The sequence below is a fragment of the Pyrgilauda ruficollis genome, unplaced genomic scaffold, assembly GCF_017590135.1.
Source record: "Pyrgilauda ruficollis isolate IOZ18807 unplaced genomic scaffold, ASM1759013v1 scaffold24, whole genome shotgun sequence".
NCBI classification, from domain to species: domain Eukaryota; kingdom Metazoa; phylum Chordata; class Aves; order Passeriformes; family Passeridae; genus Pyrgilauda; species Pyrgilauda ruficollis.
The window spans coordinates 5,573,956-5,595,200 of NW_024523648.1; the positions used below are offsets into that span (position 1 = coordinate 5,573,956).

Here is a 21,245-nt window from a genome sequence, read left to right on the forward strand (position 1 = left end):
GTAATAGAGAGGTGAATGAGGTAGTTGGCAGACTAATTTGCCAAAGGAATATTGCTGCTGTGCTTCTCTCTTTCAAAACCAAGAAGGATGCTTGAAGGGAATCATCTGGCTTTTCAATGCCTCAGGAAAGGAGACACTTTAGTTTGCAAATCACAGGTGTTCTGGCTGGGATTCTCAAGAGGATGTGAGATGAATTCCTGCCTATGTAATACTTCAGGCATTGCATTCCTAGTTCTGTCTCCAAGATCTTTTCCTTGAGCTGAGACTGTCAGAGACCAACCTACTGTTTTGGCCTCCAGCCAACTTACACAAAACATCCTGAGCAGCTCTCCCTGTACAAGCAAGTGGAGCCAGCTTTAGCTTAAGACCATCAGGTGAGAGAAATAGATAAGCCTGAGAACAGACTCCTTCAAATGCTATCTCTCCTACAAAACAACAAAAATTCTATAGGCTTCAGCTGCCTATTTTCCTAGATCTCTTTTATTGAAAAAAGAAAAAAATAAAAAAAAAAAAGAGAGAATTTTTTATTACTAAATCCAAGGCTGCCTTGCTTCATTGTTAAATAAGCATTTAATTTTTCTCTGTGCAATGAGAGAGAAGCTTTGCATAAATATATCAATACATAAATACCTTATAAATAAAATGAAATCATGTAACAAAAACAGTCCACATTTCTTCTGAACTATTAGCAATGACAAGTATTTTATAGGGTTTTAAATTTAAATTTTGAAACCATGGAAAAGATTTACTCAGTATTCTGTAAAACAGCTATTACTCTAAGGAGAAATGCATGACTTTTGCAAATAAACTGCAGAAGCATGGAGTTATCTTTTTTTGTGTGTCAATTGACACGATTTAATAAGTATTCTGTAGAACAGCTATTACTCTACTTTAAGGAGAAATGGATGACTTTTGCAAATAAAAAACTGCAGAAGCATGGAGTTATCTTTTTTTGTGTGTCAATTGACACACATTTTTTTTAAAAAAAAATCTTCCTCCCTGCTCCCCTGCAGCTGTAGCTGTACAGTTTTTAGTGCATCTCGGATTGCCTGTGGCAGATGGCCCGCAACAACGCAACTCAAATTGTCTGCAAGTACTACTGGCTGTTAGCTTCTCTGATTGTGACTCTCAAGTTTAAACCCAAACTGGCAAGGAATGAGAAGTGACTATCATTACTGTCCTCAGTGTTTACTGTTTCTGTCTGCTAATGATTGCTGCCTGCAATTACCTTTCATTAAAGCTGTTTGTCATTACTCATCCTGCGAGAGTGGATAATGCCTTTTCTGAGAATGTGTGGTTTGCCCAGTTTCATTTCTCACAGACTTTTAAGAAGTCCTTGGAATCATTTTATAGAAATACTAATAGGGCCATGACCACAGGTTTAAAAAAACCACTGTAATTTATCAAAGTCTGTGGAGAAAAAAAGAATTTAAACAGCAAGTACCCTCACACCCTCTCCCCCATTTTAATACCATCCAAACTAAAAAAGACATAATTCATCACACTGCTTACATCTGTGCAAATAACACAATACATTGCACAGGTGAAGAGGCAATTGTTTGGAAATGGAAACACAATCTTTTACAAGGAAGTTCAGACAGGTGCTGCAAAGAATTTACTTTCTACATTTAAGAAGGATGCTGCCTTCTTAAAGCAGTGATCTGGGATATTGATCAGATGCTAAAGGAATTCCAACATACAGCATTCCAAACACTCACTCTCTCACTGCCCAAGAAAAGACTGGCCAGGACCACATGTAAAAAATACAGAATGAAAATTGATTTTGTTAATTCCACAGTGTGTCTGAGAATGGGGAAATCTGAAATGTCAAGTGGTAACAACTCTTAAAGAGCACTTCATTGTAAAATAGTGGTAATGGATACCAAAAATAATACTATATACATACACTCTGTGCCTTTGTCAGAACTGCTTATTGAACTGTAACTGCTAACATGTAGGGGGATCTGACACTCATGACGTAGTAACATGCAATGAAAATTCTAATTCTTCCTTGTTGTCTTCAGTTCCATTACTGAACAGTATCAAGAAATACGTTTTCATGCTACCAGCATGAAACATACCATAGTATCCCATACAACTCCTTCAAAAAGGGAAAAAATGTATTTAAATAACACCATATAACAAAACCTTTGTCTAGATAAATTGTACAAGCATTATCTAAATATATGTGGAGAGTAATTGCAAGTGAGCATTTTACACATATATCTTCAATTACTGCTGTCACTGAAGAGTCCTCTCCTCTTCTTGTCTCTAGCAATAATGTGAAGTTAGACTCTACTCCACCTACAACAAGGAAGCACATTTTAAACCTTCCTGCCTGGGACTGTTTCCCCTTTGCTTCCCAGAACAGAATTTCAAGTCTCAACATTTAAGTTGGAAAGGTACTGAGAGAGATGGTAAAGTGATAAAGAACTGAGAAAGCACTTTTGGCTGGGGAATGACTGAAGAGAATGATTGACAGGTGTCAATCCCAAAGTCTGCAGTGATGCTGTCCAAGGATGCTAAAGCAGGGGCAGGTTCAAAAGACACAAAACGTGCTTTTGGTTCTTTTTTTCCTTAAGACACACAGAAGGGTTAAAATACCTGTCGAAGGAATTTTTAAAAAGCAATTAGCTAAAAATCCTGGGGCAGAGAAATACTTATGAAGACTGATACACCAGCAAGTATTTGAAAATCGCTCAAGGCTGGAAGAATATTTGGGAAAGTACTACTTTCTAATATGGTAATCACAGTTACACACACCCCAAGGCAAATACCAGTAGCCTCAGAGACAGAGATCTGGGAGAGTTAGTCACTTAGCCTGGCCCAGCAGAGACTTTCATATAGACTTACCTCCAAAAACTCTGGTAGGATTTGCCTCAAACCAAACAGAATATATTAACCCTACAGGAATTATCACAGCATTTCCAATGCTTGTAATTTGTATTAATATTACTGCTCTATCTTTTTTTCAAGTGCAGTATGAAAGCCCCAAACAACTGAGCAGCCTGAAAATCAAAAGTTTCAAATCTTCCAGAGGTGTAGTCAGTATTTTATTCCATCTGTTTGATGTCTTCTGTGGCCCAATTAAAAGTTGCTATTCAGCTGGACTGTCAAATAGAAGAACACTTCAAGAAACACTTTGTACTATAGTTCCTCATTGCTTTGAGCAATAAATCTTTTGTTTAAAGTTTTTCATCGGAGTTGCATGCCTGCCATTTACGAAAGCTTTATCTGGGAAATAATCTGTAGAACGGGTCCAACATTCATTATGAACCCTGAGGTTATCATTATTAAAAAGGAAGATGTATTAAGTGTTTTTTGTAAGACCCACATGACTCACTATTCTAAGTATTTAAGCAGAATTAATTACTGTAATTGTATTTGAAATTGCCCATGTATTAAAAAGCTGGTTTGTGAAGTGCTTTGAGAACAATTTCTTTTTTTTTGCAGGTTATAGTTTTTGCTGTAGACATATTATATATAAAAAGGTAACAATGAGACTTCAGAATTGCACAATATTCCAGATAATTTGAATAATTAAAACCGACCTGACTATTTTTACGACTGATCACACTTAGGGCTTAGATTTTTCTGCACGACAATGGCTGTTTAATTAGTACATATTTAATCAATGCAAGTGGCAGCTATGCACAAGCTATGCTGACCGGAAAATACTATTAATTTTTCATTGACAAAAGGTTCTATTAGTATTTGAAGAAAGACATATCTCAATCAAAATAGTATTGTTTCAAGAATATCATATTTCAGTTTTAAGGATTAAATACAAGTGCAATTAAACCAATATTGATCAACTGTCTAACTAATCAGACCAATCCAAAATCAATGAATTCAAACAACATGCTGTCTACCCACCAAACAAGATCTGCAACTAATACTACACCATATAAAAATACATTAAAGATTTTTATATAGCTTTTTCTATACACTTTTGTAGGAAAAATCCACTGAGACATTCTTCTAAATGTATGTGTGTCCATTTTGACCTACATTTACATATCCCAAACTTGCCACTTTGACAACCTCCCTACTCGTGCAGTGTTGTGGCAGCGTTATCAAGCTGGATGGGGTTTTCTTCACCTTTTTGAAAAGCAGAATACCTCTGGTTTTGAAGGAAAGCAGGTAAGACTGTTACCTGCTAATTCTCCAGGTAATGTGGATGCAGTTGAGAATGACTACATACATATAGAAATTAACATTTCTGTTACTGTTGTCATACGTTATCCAAACCATGCAGAGCCAAAGCCAACGAGAACTTCTGTTACACAAGTGTGCTGACAGATGGCAGCCGTCTAAACTGAGAATAGCACCAAAAATACACTGCTCAGACGTGAAGGAGAATGTGGTGAGAAGTTTTATGATTTGTTTTGTTATCTGAAAACCACAGCAGATCCTCTTTCAATGAATTCAGTAGAACCACTTGTGGACTAAGGGGCATTTCAACTTCCAGTGTGATGTTCAAAACTCCTCTGTTCTGGCAGCTGAAGATTTCTTCTTTTAACTACAGAAATCAGGAGTTTATTGGAAGATGTTTAAAAAACACTGGTACTTAAGTACCAGGCAATTGTGCCACCCTTCTGGTAGCCCTGCAGACCACTTGCACTAATCCCTTTTTTTTAAGGTTCTATGACCTCTAGAATTGCGGTTCTCAGAAGTAATCTGCTCACTTAAAATATCCTCCAAGCTTATGTCTGAGTGCCGAAAGTCATACAGAGAATAAACAACTTTATTTTATAACAGAATTACAGAAAGCAAAATATCACTTAATACAACTTTAAGCTACTATAAATCTAATTTGGCATTTTAACTATACACAGAGTCAACAGCAAAAAAAAAACCCCAAACAAACAACCCCCCAGCAAGAACAAATTAAAAATAAACCCCAATATAATTAACAGGTTTTTCCCATGGCAGTCTCAACTGATGGTACTCTAGTACTACTTTATGAGTGGAGCTCATTTTACATCTTTTATTCAGTAGCCTAAAAACCTGCATTAACCATTAGAGGAAGCATGTGAAATATATACCTTCTCTGTAACAGAAATGTCAGTTCTAACATGGAGACACAGTGAGGTTTAATAGCAAGCGAGCATTCTACACAAGTATCCAAATAATGGAAGTACTGAAATTGGGACACAGTAAGAAAAAAAAGCACTACGGTTTTAAGCTGCCTAGATCATCTCTTGTTGGAAAAAGAGAAAGATATTTTGTTCTTCCTTCTTTCCTTATCTGGAATGCTGCAGACAGCAAAAAGTCTGCAAAAAGTTGAGCATTGGCACCAAAGTGCAAAAAGAACACAGTGCTCAGTCAGAAGAAATCTGTCTGCAACTCCTTCTCCTCTACAGACTGCCACACCATCTCTGCTCCGCAGAGAGGAGAACCTTGGAAAAGAAAGAGTTACAGAGATACCAGTATAAAATTTATCCAAAGAAATATATTTTTTCAAATTTTAGCAAATGTTTTATTTTTATAAAAAACTTCATTATGTGATATCATATATTTACCTGAATAATCTGAAAAAAATTCTGTAAATTACTCCAGTAAGAGATTTCACATGAAATATCTGAAAAAACTATATCTAAATTAGTAAAGATCCTCCTTCCTGCACAATTACCACCTGCTCCAGTGAACAATGATTTCCAGACTTTTTTTGTTCACTTTCATATAATTAAGAATCAGTTTCAAAAATACAAGTATTTGTGCAAAAGAAGATCATACCCTCTAGAACTTCATTTAAAAAAACCCCAAAACTCTAAGATTGTTAAGAAGTGGTTATAAAAATAAACAAGAAAGACTGTAAGGAAATATAGACCAAAAATGTTAAAATGGAGTTTGGTATTGGCATTTGAGTCGTGAACATCTGGTCATTGTTGCTAGTCTTGGTGGATTCAGTGGAGTCATGATGACTAGGAATGACTACAGTTCTTCGTGGTCAGTGACATTTTTATTTCTGAAAGAAAAAAAATTATATGGAAGGTTACATAAGCATTTGTAACAGATACTATGTCAGTGTCACATCAGAGTCAGAAAGTAACTTTCTCTACGCAGGGTTCCTTAGATTTTTTTACAAAGGAAGGTTATTTCATTAAAAAAAATGTTGCATTGACTAAAACCCCCTTCAGTCATTAAGCATACAGTACTACACTTTTTCAAAGTACTTATCTTACTTTAGAACATTTTTTCCCTTCCCAAAATCCTCACGTTATTTTAATTGCAGCCCCTTGCACAGTTTACTGAAAATTTTAATCCACAACCTAGAACATAAATAAAAAAGGAAGGTACTTGTTCAATTCAGTAATCCTTCAGAATCAGAATGCAGTATCTTTTATTAGAGAAAACAAGTATACACCAAGAATACTGCTGTAGTCATCAAAGCTTTCATCGCCTCAGAAACAAGTATGCAAAATTCATTGCATGACTCCATTGCCTTAGCACAGGAGAGAAAGGCTCTTGACAGATACTCAAGGCACTTCAGGTGGCTTTCTTTTGTTTAGATGACTAAATTTTTTCGCCGAAGTTTAACTGAAAGGCATCATCAGTCAAACAAGTCTCCAGGTCTGACACAAAAGCAGCATGGAGAAATGTCCTCTTTTATTCTCTCACAAGCATTGAAGACAGGAACCTGTAAAGCAACTGACAAACTCACACAAGAACAACTGACACACTCCAGTCCTTTGCAAACAAGCATTCCACAATGTGTATGTTTCTCAAAAATGCAAAAAAACCCCAAAAAACCCTCAGACAATGGAAGAAATTCTTTAAATGGTTTTTTTCCCTGAATAAAATTTTTACAAAGCAGTTAATTTTTGATGAAGGAATAGAATCAACTCTGCAGCTGGTCACCAATGTAGAAACGTGGTACAAACCTGCCAAAATATTTTTTTCCTCCCATGGACCAGTTCCCTCTAAAAAGATGTCATTACTTCTATGGGATATATTGTGTTGAACACTGATTCAGGATTAAGACAGCATGAAGGACCTGGCACATTCTACACACATGTAAGAGAAGAGGCAATTCCTGCTTCCAAGACCTTTAAATTCACACTGATTAATAATGAATTCAAAATGTGATGGTAGCACATAGAATAGTAAAACCCTGCAAATCCAAACCATCTGTTCTGCTGTCTCAGTGTATCTTTATACCTTAGATCCTACGATGGAAGTGCTGAAAATGTGCAAGGGGTGGTTTGAGAGTGCATGTTTAACGTTGCTGTGTACCAAGGGACCAGTGAAACCACCCAAAGCACAGGCATTCTCCTTACTGCAAACAGCTCTCACAAAACTGATGTGCACTTTTCCAAGCCTTCCAGAACATTTATGTGATGTGGAGACTCATCAACATCCCCCTATCTCACAGTTCAGTACAGTTCCCTGTCCTCCCCAGTGCTTTTAAACCAAAGCTGGTGCATACATGTTATACCCATTTTCAGTGTCACTAAGCAACAAAGACATGAAACAAATTCAACTGAATGCTGAAATAAAGGTACAATGAAAAACCAGATATTTGTGCAGTGTTTCTTATTTTTGGTGCTTTTCCCCAACTGTCCCTCATAAGCAACCCCACCTCCAGTGTTATTTTTGGTTTCCAGCATTATCTAATGTGAAAGTAATTTTTAACAGTATTAATGCTACAACATGGATATCCAGATGAGTGCTCATCTAGCACTTCCAAATGTGATTCATGTTTTCTCCTGGTTTGTACATTTATAAACAAAAAATATTAATTTCTTTTTCGAATACAGAATAATCTGACCAAATCTGAATAAATTTTCTGGAGGCAGCCCAAACGCAGTTCTACTGTGTTTTACATCCTGAAAAATTATGCAAATTTACATGCTGAGAAGCTCAGAGAAAAACCAGCCAGAAAATACTGTCTGAACACACATGACCAAAACAAACACTGCAGTTCTAGCACAATCTGTACAAGGTCAGGAAGGGAATTAGAACCACTTTGACAGAGAAGATGGCTAAACTTCCTGTCTGCAGACAGAGGGCAGGTCATCTTACTCTCATCCTCGTATTCTCCATGGCACTCAACATTGCTGCTCTATGCAGTACTGCACACAGCAGGAGTTCAGGACAAACTCTCAGGAGGGTTATGTGTACAGTGATGAGACCCAACAACTCTGCCAGGAGATGTGAAAAACTCTTGCCACAACATCCCACCATGGGCAGTCTCTTAAATGACCATATCCATGTCAACATCTGGCAATGGATTTTAGTCCTCCCCTTCCTCAGCCATACACAGGCACCCTCACTACTACTCAGCTGTTAAGAAAAGAGACACTTGTAGGTAGATTAAATAAACTAAAGCTTTAGTCTATGTCTTTCAGCTGAAAATATGCATCTGTGATCAGACTAGCTCAGGAAGAATCCAATTCCTTGATAACGGTCATGCTCCATGGAACAGCATTCAACAGATGCACTTCATATCCTCTCAACTGATACTTGAATTTTTTCTCTTCTGGATCCCAGAAGTGATACTCAACAGTTAAATCTTCAGCTTTTAGGAAATTCAGGCACAGCAATAAAATTGATCTTTTTAACATGACAGATTATTAGGCTTATGTGAAAAACATCCTCCCCTGTAGTAGCTTGCACCAAATTTGGAATCAAGTCAGTATCTCATTTTTCATATATTCTGGCACTTCAGGGCTGTGCTGAAGTCTGCTAAAGCCGCAGGTTGAAATGTATAATGGCTAGTTTCCTTGGGTAAAGAATTTTGTTCCATACTATGCTTGCCTCCACAGGACATAGAAGTCTCCTGTCCATGGGCCACAACCACCGTTGTATAAAATACTGAACCAGGGAAATAAGAATCATGACTACTCCCATTTCTTTAAAACTTATAAAATGTATTTATTTTACCTTGTCTGAACCTACATCAACACTGATCAAAGTGCATATTAAAAGCTCAAAGTTGTACTAAAACAATTTTCCTTCTTGAGATGTCCCAATAACACCGCTGCTCTTCTAGCTAGATACAGAGGCTGGTCAGTAAAAAAATCAGAGGTCTCCTAATGAAGATTTAAACCACCGGGTTTTACATTTCTTTATAAATCTCTCCCACTGATATACCCATTTATCCATTAACAAAACCTTTTTCTTGGATCTGAAGCTACCATTAACAAAAACATCAATTTTGAAAAAACCTGAAGCTTGAGTCTCATATCAAGAGCATGACAAGCACAGGAAATCTGAAGCTTTACACCCCCAAATGGTTACAGAGCTTTAAGACATTAATCTATAATGAGTGCAAGGGCATATTTATTCAGTGTTCATCCTGCTCCTTCTATTGAATACATGAAGGAGAACTGTACTGTGTTTCTTTCCTTTTTTTTCCTCAACCTAGAAAGGAGAGCCTAATAAATTAACATGACTTCAAACAGCTTTTTCAACTGATAAAGGGCTTTAAAATTTGAGCTTCCAATACATGTACCTTCTTGACTGGGAAATGATAAAAGGCTAAAAATTTCAGTGTGTTTAGGATTAAGGATTAGCTGACTAAACTGAAATGTCAAGTGTGTCCCTTCACTACTGAAAACTACACAGTCTTCCCACTAAACAAGCAAGATATTAGGCAAGGACTATAATTGTGCAGGTAAACAGAGAAGTGTAACACATCCCTCATATTTTGCAGAAATAGCTCAAACCCACTTCAATATAAACTACAACAACTTGATCAGCCATTGCAGAAAATGCTGTGTGAGTACTGTGACAAAACTGGGAGACATATATAGGAATATTTGCAACTGAAATTAATGCCAGATTAGATCTAAGATAAAAATTCCTATACTAATAGCCTTCCATTAGCACCTGTTTCAACTCACCCTTCTGGGAATTCCTATCTTAAAGATGCCCCATATTTTTCAGCTGAAAAAACATGAATGCAACAGCAAACTGATGCCATGTTTTCCTGTGTTAATTACCTACATAAGCTTACCTGAAGTATTTGCTTGAGGGCATTTTTTATTTTAGTCTTCATCTTCCTCAGCAAGCTCTGTTTCTTTGTGCACCACCACTCTCGTCACAGACATGTCAGGGTGCTGTTCTTTGGCTTCTTTGATTGCCTGTGCCAGGGCCTGCAAACATATTTGAAATATGGAACTTAACCAAGAGGGCATTCATGTGGGGCCAGAGAATGGGAGAGTATCTTTGGAGAATTTGGTTATAACTTTTCAGAATCGTAAACTCCTTGAGGAACTTGAGATCAAAAGGTAAAAAACTTGAACTTGAGATCAAAGGTAAAAAAATCAACCAAACCCTAAACCAAACCAATTCCCAAAACACAAAACCCAAAAGAAAGAAAGAAAAAAAACCCCAACCAACCCACCCCCACCACTATCTTAAAAATTTACAAAGATTTCCAGAAAGTAACACGTAAACATAAAGTTTTAAGATAACTTTCTAGCTCATCTTAGGTAAAAAAAAAAAAAAAAAAAAATTCTACATCACAGAACTTTGTGAACTTCTGTGAAGGATCTAACAAATATGCCTTAAGAGTTTAAGATAGCACAGAAAAACAAGAGTGCCCTTCAGTCTCCTGAACAAAACAGAAAGATACTTTGGAATGTAGACTAAGTGTGGTACTGAAACTCTGGATTAAGATCATAATAAATTTCTCAGCACATTTTTCTCCTTGTACTAGTTTAAGAGAAATTTCTCTAGCTTAATTCAGGGAAGTGTAAATGCAAGTATCATTCAGTTGCTTATAATCCCTCCCCATTTTAAGAAATTTTATCATTTAAGAGATGTACCAATATAGCCAGTTGGATCAGATGACCACCATAAGTCCCTTCCAACTGAAATGTAATACTTTATTCTGCATCATAGTCAACCACATAAGAGCACACTCTGAATCATCACAGGTGAAATAGCACCTGGGGCCTTCTCTTTCTTGCCCACATCTTAGTACACATCATATTTCAGTGAGCTGTATTACTGCTGGAACCTAACACAAGGAAAAAAAAAAACCAGAAAACATGGGAAGGTATTCAGAAGCAACTAAATGCAACTAAACCTCCCCCCGCCCAAAATACTAGAAGGAGCAATAAAAATATAATGCAACAAAAAGGTTTATCATAATTTAGAAAAGTGACTATTTCCTGAGCTAGCTACAGGTATTAAGTGAGAGAAGATATAACTAACTCTGAAGAGAGACTGAAAACACCAGCACCATAACTATTATGTGACACTGAATTTGAAATCCTATTAAGGGAATACGTACAGGACACATGATGTGCATTGGTACAATACTGACATTTGATGTTTGTTAGCAATCAAACCATAAACCCATAAATAATGAAAAAACCCTAAGACTCTATCTGGTAAATTACAGCAAGTAATAAAAACATTCCTATTCTGAAAATCCGCACTGAAACATTGTTTTCCTATTGAAAACTGTATTAATGATATAGGGAGCTAATAGACAAAATAAAAAAACATCCAGCATCTAGTTTGGGCATTTAAGAAACTCCATATTCACTTAAGAAAATGTGGTAGATCTTTCTTAAATCTCTTAAAAGCTGCTCGCTGCTGTTTTAAACAGTGATTAAAATTGTATTTTGTATTTCCTTTTTTATAATTTCACTTTTTACTTCATTATTCACTTATCCCAACTTAAAGAAGGGCTCTGGGAATTGTCTGGTACACTAAAGCTATTTTGTGACCTTTCCAGACATTTGAAATGCACTGTGTGTCAAGGCAAACAAGATCCATCCATGCCTGATGCTAAGCAGCCATGTCATTTAATTATGAATTTCAAGAAGAGATTCAACTTGCCAAAAGACACTTCCTGGACACAAATCAAAACATGAAAATAAATTCCTTGAAAACTCTTGATATATTACAATTCATAAGTTAAACTGAACCCTATTATGCTGATTTGTGAAGTCTTCACAAAATTAGAAATGTATTCACTGCAAGGTAGGCTCTTCCATTTGTATTAACCAATGACTGTTGATTGCCATTGTTACTCTAGTTTCTTAGATGAAAAAAAAACCTGTGTAATCATCACTACAAAGACTAGATAATTGACTTTTCTCAATTATTTTCCTGTGTAGTGCTCAAATTCAGCCTTATTAATTTGGCATGTAGAAGTGATCTTAGCCTTAGTTACTAAGATATTGTAAAATACTGCTTTAGTACTGATGGAGATAAAAGGTACATACAATTACAGCACACCAACAATTACATTTTTTACACATAATTCTACAAATACTGGCCAAAACCTAATTTTTAAATTCAAGCAGTTAATGTTCTAATGTATTTTAAAGCTTTCAATCAAAATGAATGCTGCATTCAGATGTTGTTGAAACAATGCAGTAGAGACTCCCATCTATCCAGATCAGCGTATCAAAATAAGATTACTTCAGTAATGCTTTTCCTCCCAGTACAAAAGCTGCACTAAATAAACTGGGTCTCTTCCAAAAAGAGTAATCCCTCTAAAAATAGCAAAAACCCATTCACATGATCTATGATGCAAATTTACAAATGCTGTTTTTCTTTCACATATATTCAAAAAGGCTTCTTAATAGCAAAACACAATTGCTTAATAACTATGCCACAATAAATAGTCTCAGGTTCTTTCTATATTGTTTTATTCAATTTTTTCTACCTTTTCCTTACTGATTTCAGATTTCTGAAACATCATCTAGATCTCACCAGAGTACAAACCCCACATTTGAAGTGTTAAGTTTGCATACTCACCTCGTCATGGTCAATATCTGCATCTCCGGTAATGACAATGCGCTTCTCAATTCTTGTTTCTGATACTCCACCTTTTACCATCTACAGATGTCAGAAAAATTAAAAAAAACAGAATAACATCCTTGTAATTATTCCATATTTCTACAAAGCACAGCCTTCTGTTGCACTGAAGCAAATAGATTTCTGCATCTGAGTTGCATCAGTAGTAAAGGTGTTCAGTGCTAAATCATTCTCTCCTTTTTCAGCTATGCAGTTGGTCACTTTCTAGCAATTGTTAAACTTGATATAAATCAAGCAATAGAGAATTACTCCTGTTGCTAGAGCCCATCTTTGGTAAACTGTAATTTCAGGTTTTTTCGCCATAGAAATCTGACAACATGGAAATTCCAAGAGTCTTTTATTTCAACCCATCTATCATGGGCCTCTCCAAAGTCTTATTATAGTCTCCATTAAATACAAAGATGATGTGGTTTTCAGTTCTGTCATTCAAGGACCTTTATCAGATATTTTCAACATATTTCACGCTGCTGAACAGTTTTGTGCTTTTTTTCTTCACTTCTTATTCTAATGATTAAAACACCTCAGCTTATAAAAAATTCTCACAAAATAATATTATTTGCCTTTTAAATCAGCCTGAAAAGAATAAACTACTACTTAAGATACACTGAACAGGGAAGAGCCAAGATGACTCCATTAGGAACACCATTAGAATATTAAAACTATTTTGGAAGGTCCCTTCGTCAGTAATGAACAGTTTGCAATGCAAAATAAAAAGTCAGCTTAGAAAATTCAAATAATTTTGTTACTAACTGTTTATCATCAATTCAACAGACATAAGGTTCTGCTGCATCATGGTAATTCCAGTAATTTTTCAGTAGAAGACAAGACTGAAACCATTTTCTTTAATTGCTTCCAAGAAGCAAGACTATTTGACATCTGGACTTGACAAGAAAATGTACACTTCCAGTCAAAACTGTGATTCAATTAATTGAATAAAGGTTTTTTCCTAAAGTGATGGTGCCTTAATGACTCCAAAAAGGAGCAGGAGTCTGAAAAGGATCTGTTGACTAGTCTTTATAACATTTTTAACATATGTATTTTTAATTCTGAGCTTACTTTATTTCATGTGACTCACTTTCCAATATTATTCTTCCACTATCATTTTGTGCATATGACTTTCAATCTTCAGAATATTTCAATCTTTAGAAAATAGATCCAGTGAGCAGTGAATTATTATTCAATTCTGTCATGTTGTAAAAAATCCTGAATTCACACTTTGTTTCCTTCTTCCATTTTTCTTTACCCTAAACAATGCTTTCTATAATTTTCTTAGAAAAAGATGCTAAGGGTTCAAAGAGGAGCTGAAAACTGTGTTGTTTAGACATGCCGAAAATCTGAGAAATATTTACATAAATTAGCAATAACAACAATCATCATCATGCTTTGGTAGTTTTAACACACTCTGGCATGAAACATCACATTTCATGTTTTCCATGAAACAGATGTGATGTCCTATTAACACTGAGTTTTCCTTTCCTTTTCAAGCATGGAATGCAGAGGAAATAATTCAGCATCCAAACACGCTTGCAAAGCTGTCTAACAGAACGATCTGTTTTTAAATACACCCTAAACCTATAAGCACGAGGATGATGAACACATGGGAAGTCTGGGAAACATTGTTTCAGTTCATCATGGTGTCATTAACAGGTCTCCAGTGGACCTCAGACAAGTTAGTTACACTAGCAAAGATTCTGTAGGATATCAGTGGGTGAGGACAGGACTGAACCTGTAAAAATTTAGTTACATACTCATTTGTGAAATACTGAAATAAGGCCTATATGAACTACTGAAAAAACACTTGTCATATTTTTCCCCCTTTCCATGTCCTATTCCCAGATACTCCTGCTTATTTATTAGGACTTCTGCCTTCAAAATCTGTACAGAAAGATTTAATTCTCACACATGCCTGGAATGAATCCCTTCCATTTCAAGTTAGTTTTCCTCAATAAATTAGCAGACGTACAAGATACTTCATGTAAAATTGTGTTTTGAGGGTCTGGTGTCTTAATCAAGAAAGACATGAAATATAATTTACCTTTGTGATGTGTGTAGTTGTGGTAGTAGAAATGGACTCTGATGTAATTGTCTGTGCACTCACCAGCACACCAGTATCACCAACAGCATTGCCATCAAGCTATAAGAAAAAAAAGGTATTATTGTATATTGGCATTTAAAAAAATTGTTTTCACAGGAGAAAAGCCTAGTTTTCTTGCTAAACACATTCTTTAATTCAGCTAGGACTGAAATCTAAATAGAAGCCAGGCAAGTTTACAGAGTCAGGTATGGCTATTATTATGGCCCATTTCTGTGGAGAATTCATGCTCACAGTTATGTGTTCCTTTCAGGAGAAATGAGATATTTTAATCAAGTTTCAAAACTGGATTAAAGTGAGTTATACTTTTGCAGTCAGCAACTAAGTCTTTATATAACAAAAGAAAATTAAAACTTCTTAAGTAATATGGTTTTGTAACACTTCACTTACCTAATTCATAGCCAAAGTATAATCTTATCCGCTAGGAAAAATGCTTTTGAAAAGCATTTTTGAACATTATCTATGTTGATCTACGTAACTGTAATAAAAATAAGATTGCAAACAAACCCATCAGCATACCTGCGAAGATTCATATGTGATAGTTTTAGTTTCTGTTTGAACAATTGGAATTTCTTTAGTGGAGATTTCAGTTCTCTGTGTGGCATCTGAAATGGTTACCATCTCTGTTTTCACTACTGGAGGCTGTGATGCAAGAAATAAACAATCCATTCAGAAGACAGAAGAAGTTTTGTAAAATGGACCAAGAAAACACAACCAAAAGCTCAAGGAAAGCATAACAGTAAGATAAGCATTTGACTGACTTCCCATACAAAAAGCATGCAATAAATAAGCAAAATGAAATGAAGATTAATACATCAGCCCTCTAGGATATCCATAACATTGTAGGAAAATTTAATCTCCTAATAACATTGTCAAAGTTCAGTGTTTCAGCTAACAGTACATACCAAAGAGCAATTGCTAAAACAAAGGTGCAACATGTACTGAAAATGTGTAAAAGCATGACTATGAAAAAAAGAAAAATCTTCGTTTGCATAAAGAAATTGACAGCTAGATCAGACAGATAAACTTTGTATTAGAACTAATCTGGGAAAATACCTATCACTCGTCAGTCTGCAAATCAGGACTAAAAATTCCATAAACATTTAACTTTCTAGTATGTATTACTAGTGGAAAAGAAAAGCTTTTGCAAACTGGATTTTAAGCAGTCTAAATTTTTCTCTAAATCAATGACCTCTTTTGGCAAACATTCTAAAAAGCTACTTCAACAATTTAGAGTAAACTAGTGGTGTTCTCATCAACATCACAAATAAAGCAATTAACCTGGGGTCTGTAAGCTAGTGAACTCATTACTTATCTTATTGGAGCAGATTTTCATTAGATTTAAGAACTAAAGCCTTTTGATATTTCCTTATATATTAAGAAAATTTCTTATACATTTTCTTAGCTTCTATCTTATACTGATTTTGAATACACACAGGGTAAAATCCCAGGAAAAAAGCCCAAACACCCTTTCAGGCTTGCACACACAGCAGCACTTCTTCCCCTTTCTCCAGACTATCTATGCTTTTAGGAAGTGTGGGAACTTGCAAATTTTAAAAGTCTAATAAACTAATTCTTTCACATCATTAATCAGAACAGCTGTGTATGCAAAAGACAACAAAAGAAAGAATATGAGTTGTTTCAATTTAAAAAGTGAAGAAAAAAAATTTGCCACCATTACAAGAACAAGCAGGTAGAGAACTACAAAAACTCACCGAACTGGTGAAAAACTCAGCAGAAGATCATGACAAATTTACTAAGACATACATGCCTGCCTTTCATTTTTTCCCTTTCTGCTTCTTTATCACTTGCCCAGTAATGAACTCTCCAGCCTTGTGTGGCTTAAAACAAGTGGCTGTGACAGGAACCCATGCATGCTCCCTAAGTATCTACTGCACTAGAAGACTTCATGGAAACATAGTGATACGAGCCTCACCACTTAACAGTGCAGTGCTCTCACCTCTGCAATTTCTAGCCATACATATTCTAACCTACAAATCCATAATGTTTTATTGAAGGAGGGTAAAAAGACAAGAAAAGTAGTGAGTGAGTACGGGGAAAAAAGGAACAAAAATTTCTGACAGGTGCCTTCTAATTTCAATTTGCAATAGTTTTCCAATAACAATTACATGTCATGGACTTGTCAAAAACAGTTGACAAATAGACAAGACAAGACTTAAAACACTGGAAACATGTAAATAATAAATACACATTACGCATGTGCATATAAAATACGGAGGAGATAAAAAAAAAAGAGATCTCAGTCTTCGGAAGGTTTGCCTTTACTGGTGATTTTCACTCAGTTCTAGCAAAAAGTCAGAAACCATAACTGAGGGAGACAGAATTTCACTGCTCATCAATGGTTTCCCCTTCCAAATGATCTGAATCTTGTTGGATGCCAGAAGACGTGGAGGAATAGGAGAAGAAGAAAGGCAGGTATATTTTCACCCCAAGAAATATCTCTGCTTAATCTAGTTGTCATACTGTTCTACCATTTACCTCAGAACAACAAATTAATTGTGGTGCAACATCAATGTCAACATGAGACACATCTCCATTGAGTTTCAGCTGTTCCTCCTCTTTTTCTTCACCTACATCTTGCTTAATTTGCTCTGACAAATTCTTCTCTTCTGTAGCTACAGTAATTGTATTTTCCTGGACCAAATCTTCAGCTGTAACTTGTGTGTGCTCAACTGGTACATTTAGTTTACTGCCTTCTGGTATGGCTTCCACATGCTGAGTATTTTCTTCATGTTCTTTCCTTTTCATGTCTTCCTCTTCTTCCTGTTCTTCCCTGATGACTTCCTCAATTGCCCTATGATGTGGATGGTATTCTCCCACCTCTTCATCCTCACTCTCACTACTACTGCTGCTGCTGCTACTATCTGATGGCAATGATGAAGAGTCCTTTTTTGACACGTGCTCCACCTTACATGTCTCCCCAGCATCAGTGGCAACTTGCATTTTCCCTTTGTTGGTTTCGTCTACGACTAGTGTTTCTTCTATCCCAAACTCTGCCTGCTTCTTCTCCTCCACTATGTCCAGAGTCTCATGTGAACTCTGCACAAAAAACATGGATGAGGATAAACAAAAAAAAGAGCATATGAATAAATTAAAATGATGAAAATAAAATTAGCCGATAGCTGGTTCATGTCATGTGGAAGACAAAAGATGATTGTGATGGTTAACTGAAAAAAGAAGGAAGGAAAGAATGAAGATGGATCGGAAGACTTAGAGCCAAATTTAGTCACGGAAAAAATCTGCAGAACCTTATCAGCATCGCTGACTCCAGTACAAGGCCCTTCTGCTCTGGAAGCATGTCTCTGTGAAACAAAAAGCAATCAGAGGACAAAAATCAATGCATAATCCTTTTCAACAGTGCAACATCCTCCAAGCAAGCTTTTAAGAATGTATACACAAGATACTAGAGAGATGCTACATATTCACTGCAAGATGCTAGTTGCCTTATTCTTCATCTAAAGATTCAATCAAAAGTAGGTAAGAATTAAGGAATTTATTATTGGTGTAAGAATTGAATTATGAAAGCCTGAAAATAAAAAGCATGAATGTACTAGCCAGTGATGCTATCGAGGCAGTTATTTCTCTCAGTTAAATCAGGAATTAAGAATAAATAATATTAAACAAAATTAAACAGAAAAAGAAATGCTCTACTACCAGTTTGCCATAATTTAAAAAAAAAGTAGAAAAGTGTTATTGCAGGGTTTTATTAGTTTTTTGTCTTTGGTCTGTTACTTTATGCAACTCAATGAGAGGAAGACTGCTTAGGGTAGTGTGTTGTCAGAAGAGCAATAAATGATTACAAAAGAAGGTCCTATAGGAATTCAGTTTGGAGCCAAAAGGATGCTATTAAAGCAGCTTTACTAGTATTTTTTCCATAACAAAGTAATGACAGCTATCTGAAAGCCCGCAGTAAATGACGTATTAAGGTGTCAGATTTTTTTAATCGAGCATACATTTAGCGAACAGTCTGCATCAAAATTAAGAGCCCAAATGAAAAGAATACAAAAATCAACACACCATCTGTGACTTAATCCTAGTTTTTATTGCTGTTTACCTAGCGCAGCACCTACGGAGCGTAACCCTAGCCAAGCACTGATTCCTCCCTGCTTCTGGCGTGCTGCAGATGCAGAGTTACGCTCTGAGGCAGGCACGCCGCTCTAAGGCAGGCCGGCACGTACGGGAGCAGCCCGGACCCGTCCCTGTCCTTGTCCCTGTCCGTGTCCCTGTGGGATCCGTCCCGTCCCCGGCGGGCCCGGCCCGCGCCCGAGCAGCACCTGCGGCCCCGGCGCGGCGGCGCCCGTCTGCTCCCCCGCAGCGCCCTCTGCTGGCCCCGGGCTGGCGGCGGCGAAGGGCCCGCTGGTGCCGGCGCCGAAGCGCTCCTTACTAAACAAAATGGAGGTTATCTCCTCTTCCAGGCTCTAGACGGGTCAGAGAAGGGAAAGGAAAGAATTAGACAGCAGCGGACGGAGCGGCAGCCACCTACAGTGGAGAGGTTGGGCAAGAGAGAGACGTGACAAAGGCAGCGGCTCGGCAGGAGCAGGGGGCGCGGACAGGGGAACAACACACCGTGCGAACGGAGCACATCGACATTCACACATCGACACTCGCACATCGACATTCACACATCGACATTCACAGAAAAAGAAAGACACGGACTTCCCAAACAGCACAGTTTACTTAGCTGCTAACTCCGTATTTACTACTGGGATTTTTTTCCCTTTTAAAATCCATTTCTCATACCTTCTAAAGCCCAGCTGGATCAGAGCTCTAGGGCTGTCAGACATATTTGCTTAGAATACATACCCACAGCGCTGAAATGTTAAAATATTTCTTCTTTATAATAAATTATATATATATATTTAAAATACTTAAATATCCTGAGCAAATTAACGTTGATTAAAGATCTGTTTTCAAAAAGCCTTTCCTATTTCAGTGGGAAAACTTGTATTTTTCAAACATGCATGAAAGATGACACATTGCTTTAAAGCATATGTTCATAATCTGGTCTATTTTCTGAAGGGCTATGAATCTGTATGGTTAAGCAGACTTTGAAAGTTCACGTGGGTACATGCCTTTGAAAAGGCTACAATTCTTTATTCCAGATTTCATCCCACAAGCTCTGTTAAGAAGTTAGAAGTAAAAGTGGTTAAAATAAAAAAGCCAACAACGTACAAATACATAACACGGACATAACACACATGTTGACAACATTTCATGAGATACATTTCAGCCTTCCCGGAGGGCACTACAGAGAATCATGCCAGAAGCAGGCGCCAGAGGAAAGCCGAGGTGCCATGCACACAAGTGCAGCCCTGGTGATGGAGAGTACGAACTGACAGAGGTGACACCACGCTACTGTACGGACACTACAACGCGTATGGCATGCAGAAGAACAGAGAAGGGAAAAGAAAAAGAACCCCTAACTCGGTTTTTTCTTTTCCTACACTAAACTTCAAAGTTTATTTCAATGGTGGCTAAGAAGAGTTAACAGGAATGCAAGTTTTTAAATCTGCCTTCATGCAACATTGAATATATAATAGGGGAATACGTTCCTTACTCCTACTTTCTTTCCCTAGATTACTCCACCCAAGAAACATTCATCTATTAACAGATTATACCAAAAAGCAAAAATGTTCATAATCCTTTTTTCATTGTACTCTGGTGCCTCGTTTTCTTCTCTCTCAAAGCAGTAAAAAAAACCCAAACCCCCAAAAAAAACCGCAGGGGAAAAACAAAATCTTTATGTGGTAGGTGGTCTGACTGTGTGCCTCTCTCTATCCCTGCTCCTCCTTAGATGTATATATATAATTAAAGACAGGCACATATCACCCATCTTTTAGCATTTTCCCACCTTTAACTTTTTGGGTCTTCCAGTCTTTTAAAATGAAAACCCCAGTCACACAATTTGTTTGCTAATGTAACCCCTGTTCCCTGGAACATTTAGTAAAAAGGATTAAATGTATAGTAAAATTCATCAATTTTGTATCAGCCTGTGTTTAAATTCTTGGCAAATTCTTCTGGTAAACAGTCATACACTCTAACATTAAATACTCTTTACAAGCTGTGGGGGATGGATTAAAGAAAAAAATATTGCGAGTATCCATAAAATAGAAATATTTCTCCTATTTGCAATATATATCAATTTGTCAGTTTTTGTTTAATTAAGTCACAGATGCTGTGCACTTGCAGGAGTATGGTGGATCTAGAAGTATAGTGACACAAATGAGATGTACCCAAAATAACATTTCTAGGACACAGAAAATTACTTGTAAGCATTTTCGCTGAAGCAAAAGAAGAAAAAGAATATTAGTGGTGGTATCCCTGCTATATTCTCATTTGTCCT

General features: G+C 36.6%; 1 protein-coding gene across 5 annotated transcripts in view; it reads right to left on the minus strand.

Annotated features, from left to right (window-relative positions):
• Nucleotides 1–9,964: 9,964 nt before the first annotated feature.
• EPB41L2 (erythrocyte membrane protein band 4.1 like 2) overlaps nucleotides 9,965–21,245 on the minus strand; it is a 103,936-nt gene continuing 92,655 nt past the window's right edge. For 4 of the 5 annotated variants that reach the window (XM_041470155.1, XM_041470152.1, XM_041470156.1 and 1 more), the window contains exons 14-17: nucleotides 15,401–15,523; nucleotides 14,825–14,923; nucleotides 12,730–12,810; nucleotides 9,965–10,103 (exon numbers count right to left, since the gene is read on the minus strand). In XM_041470155.1, the coding sequence (XP_041326089.1) occupies nucleotides 9,996–10,103; nucleotides 12,730–12,810; nucleotides 14,825–14,923; nucleotides 15,401–15,523 (411 nt within the window). In that variant the 3' untranslated portion in view covers nucleotides 9,965–9,995. Of the gene's footprint in view, nucleotides 10,104–12,729; nucleotides 12,811–14,824; nucleotides 14,924–15,400; nucleotides 15,524–17,380; nucleotides 17,942–18,150; nucleotides 18,205–21,245 lie in introns of all 5 variants that reach the window. The other variant, XM_041470157.1, reaches the window with a different exon arrangement.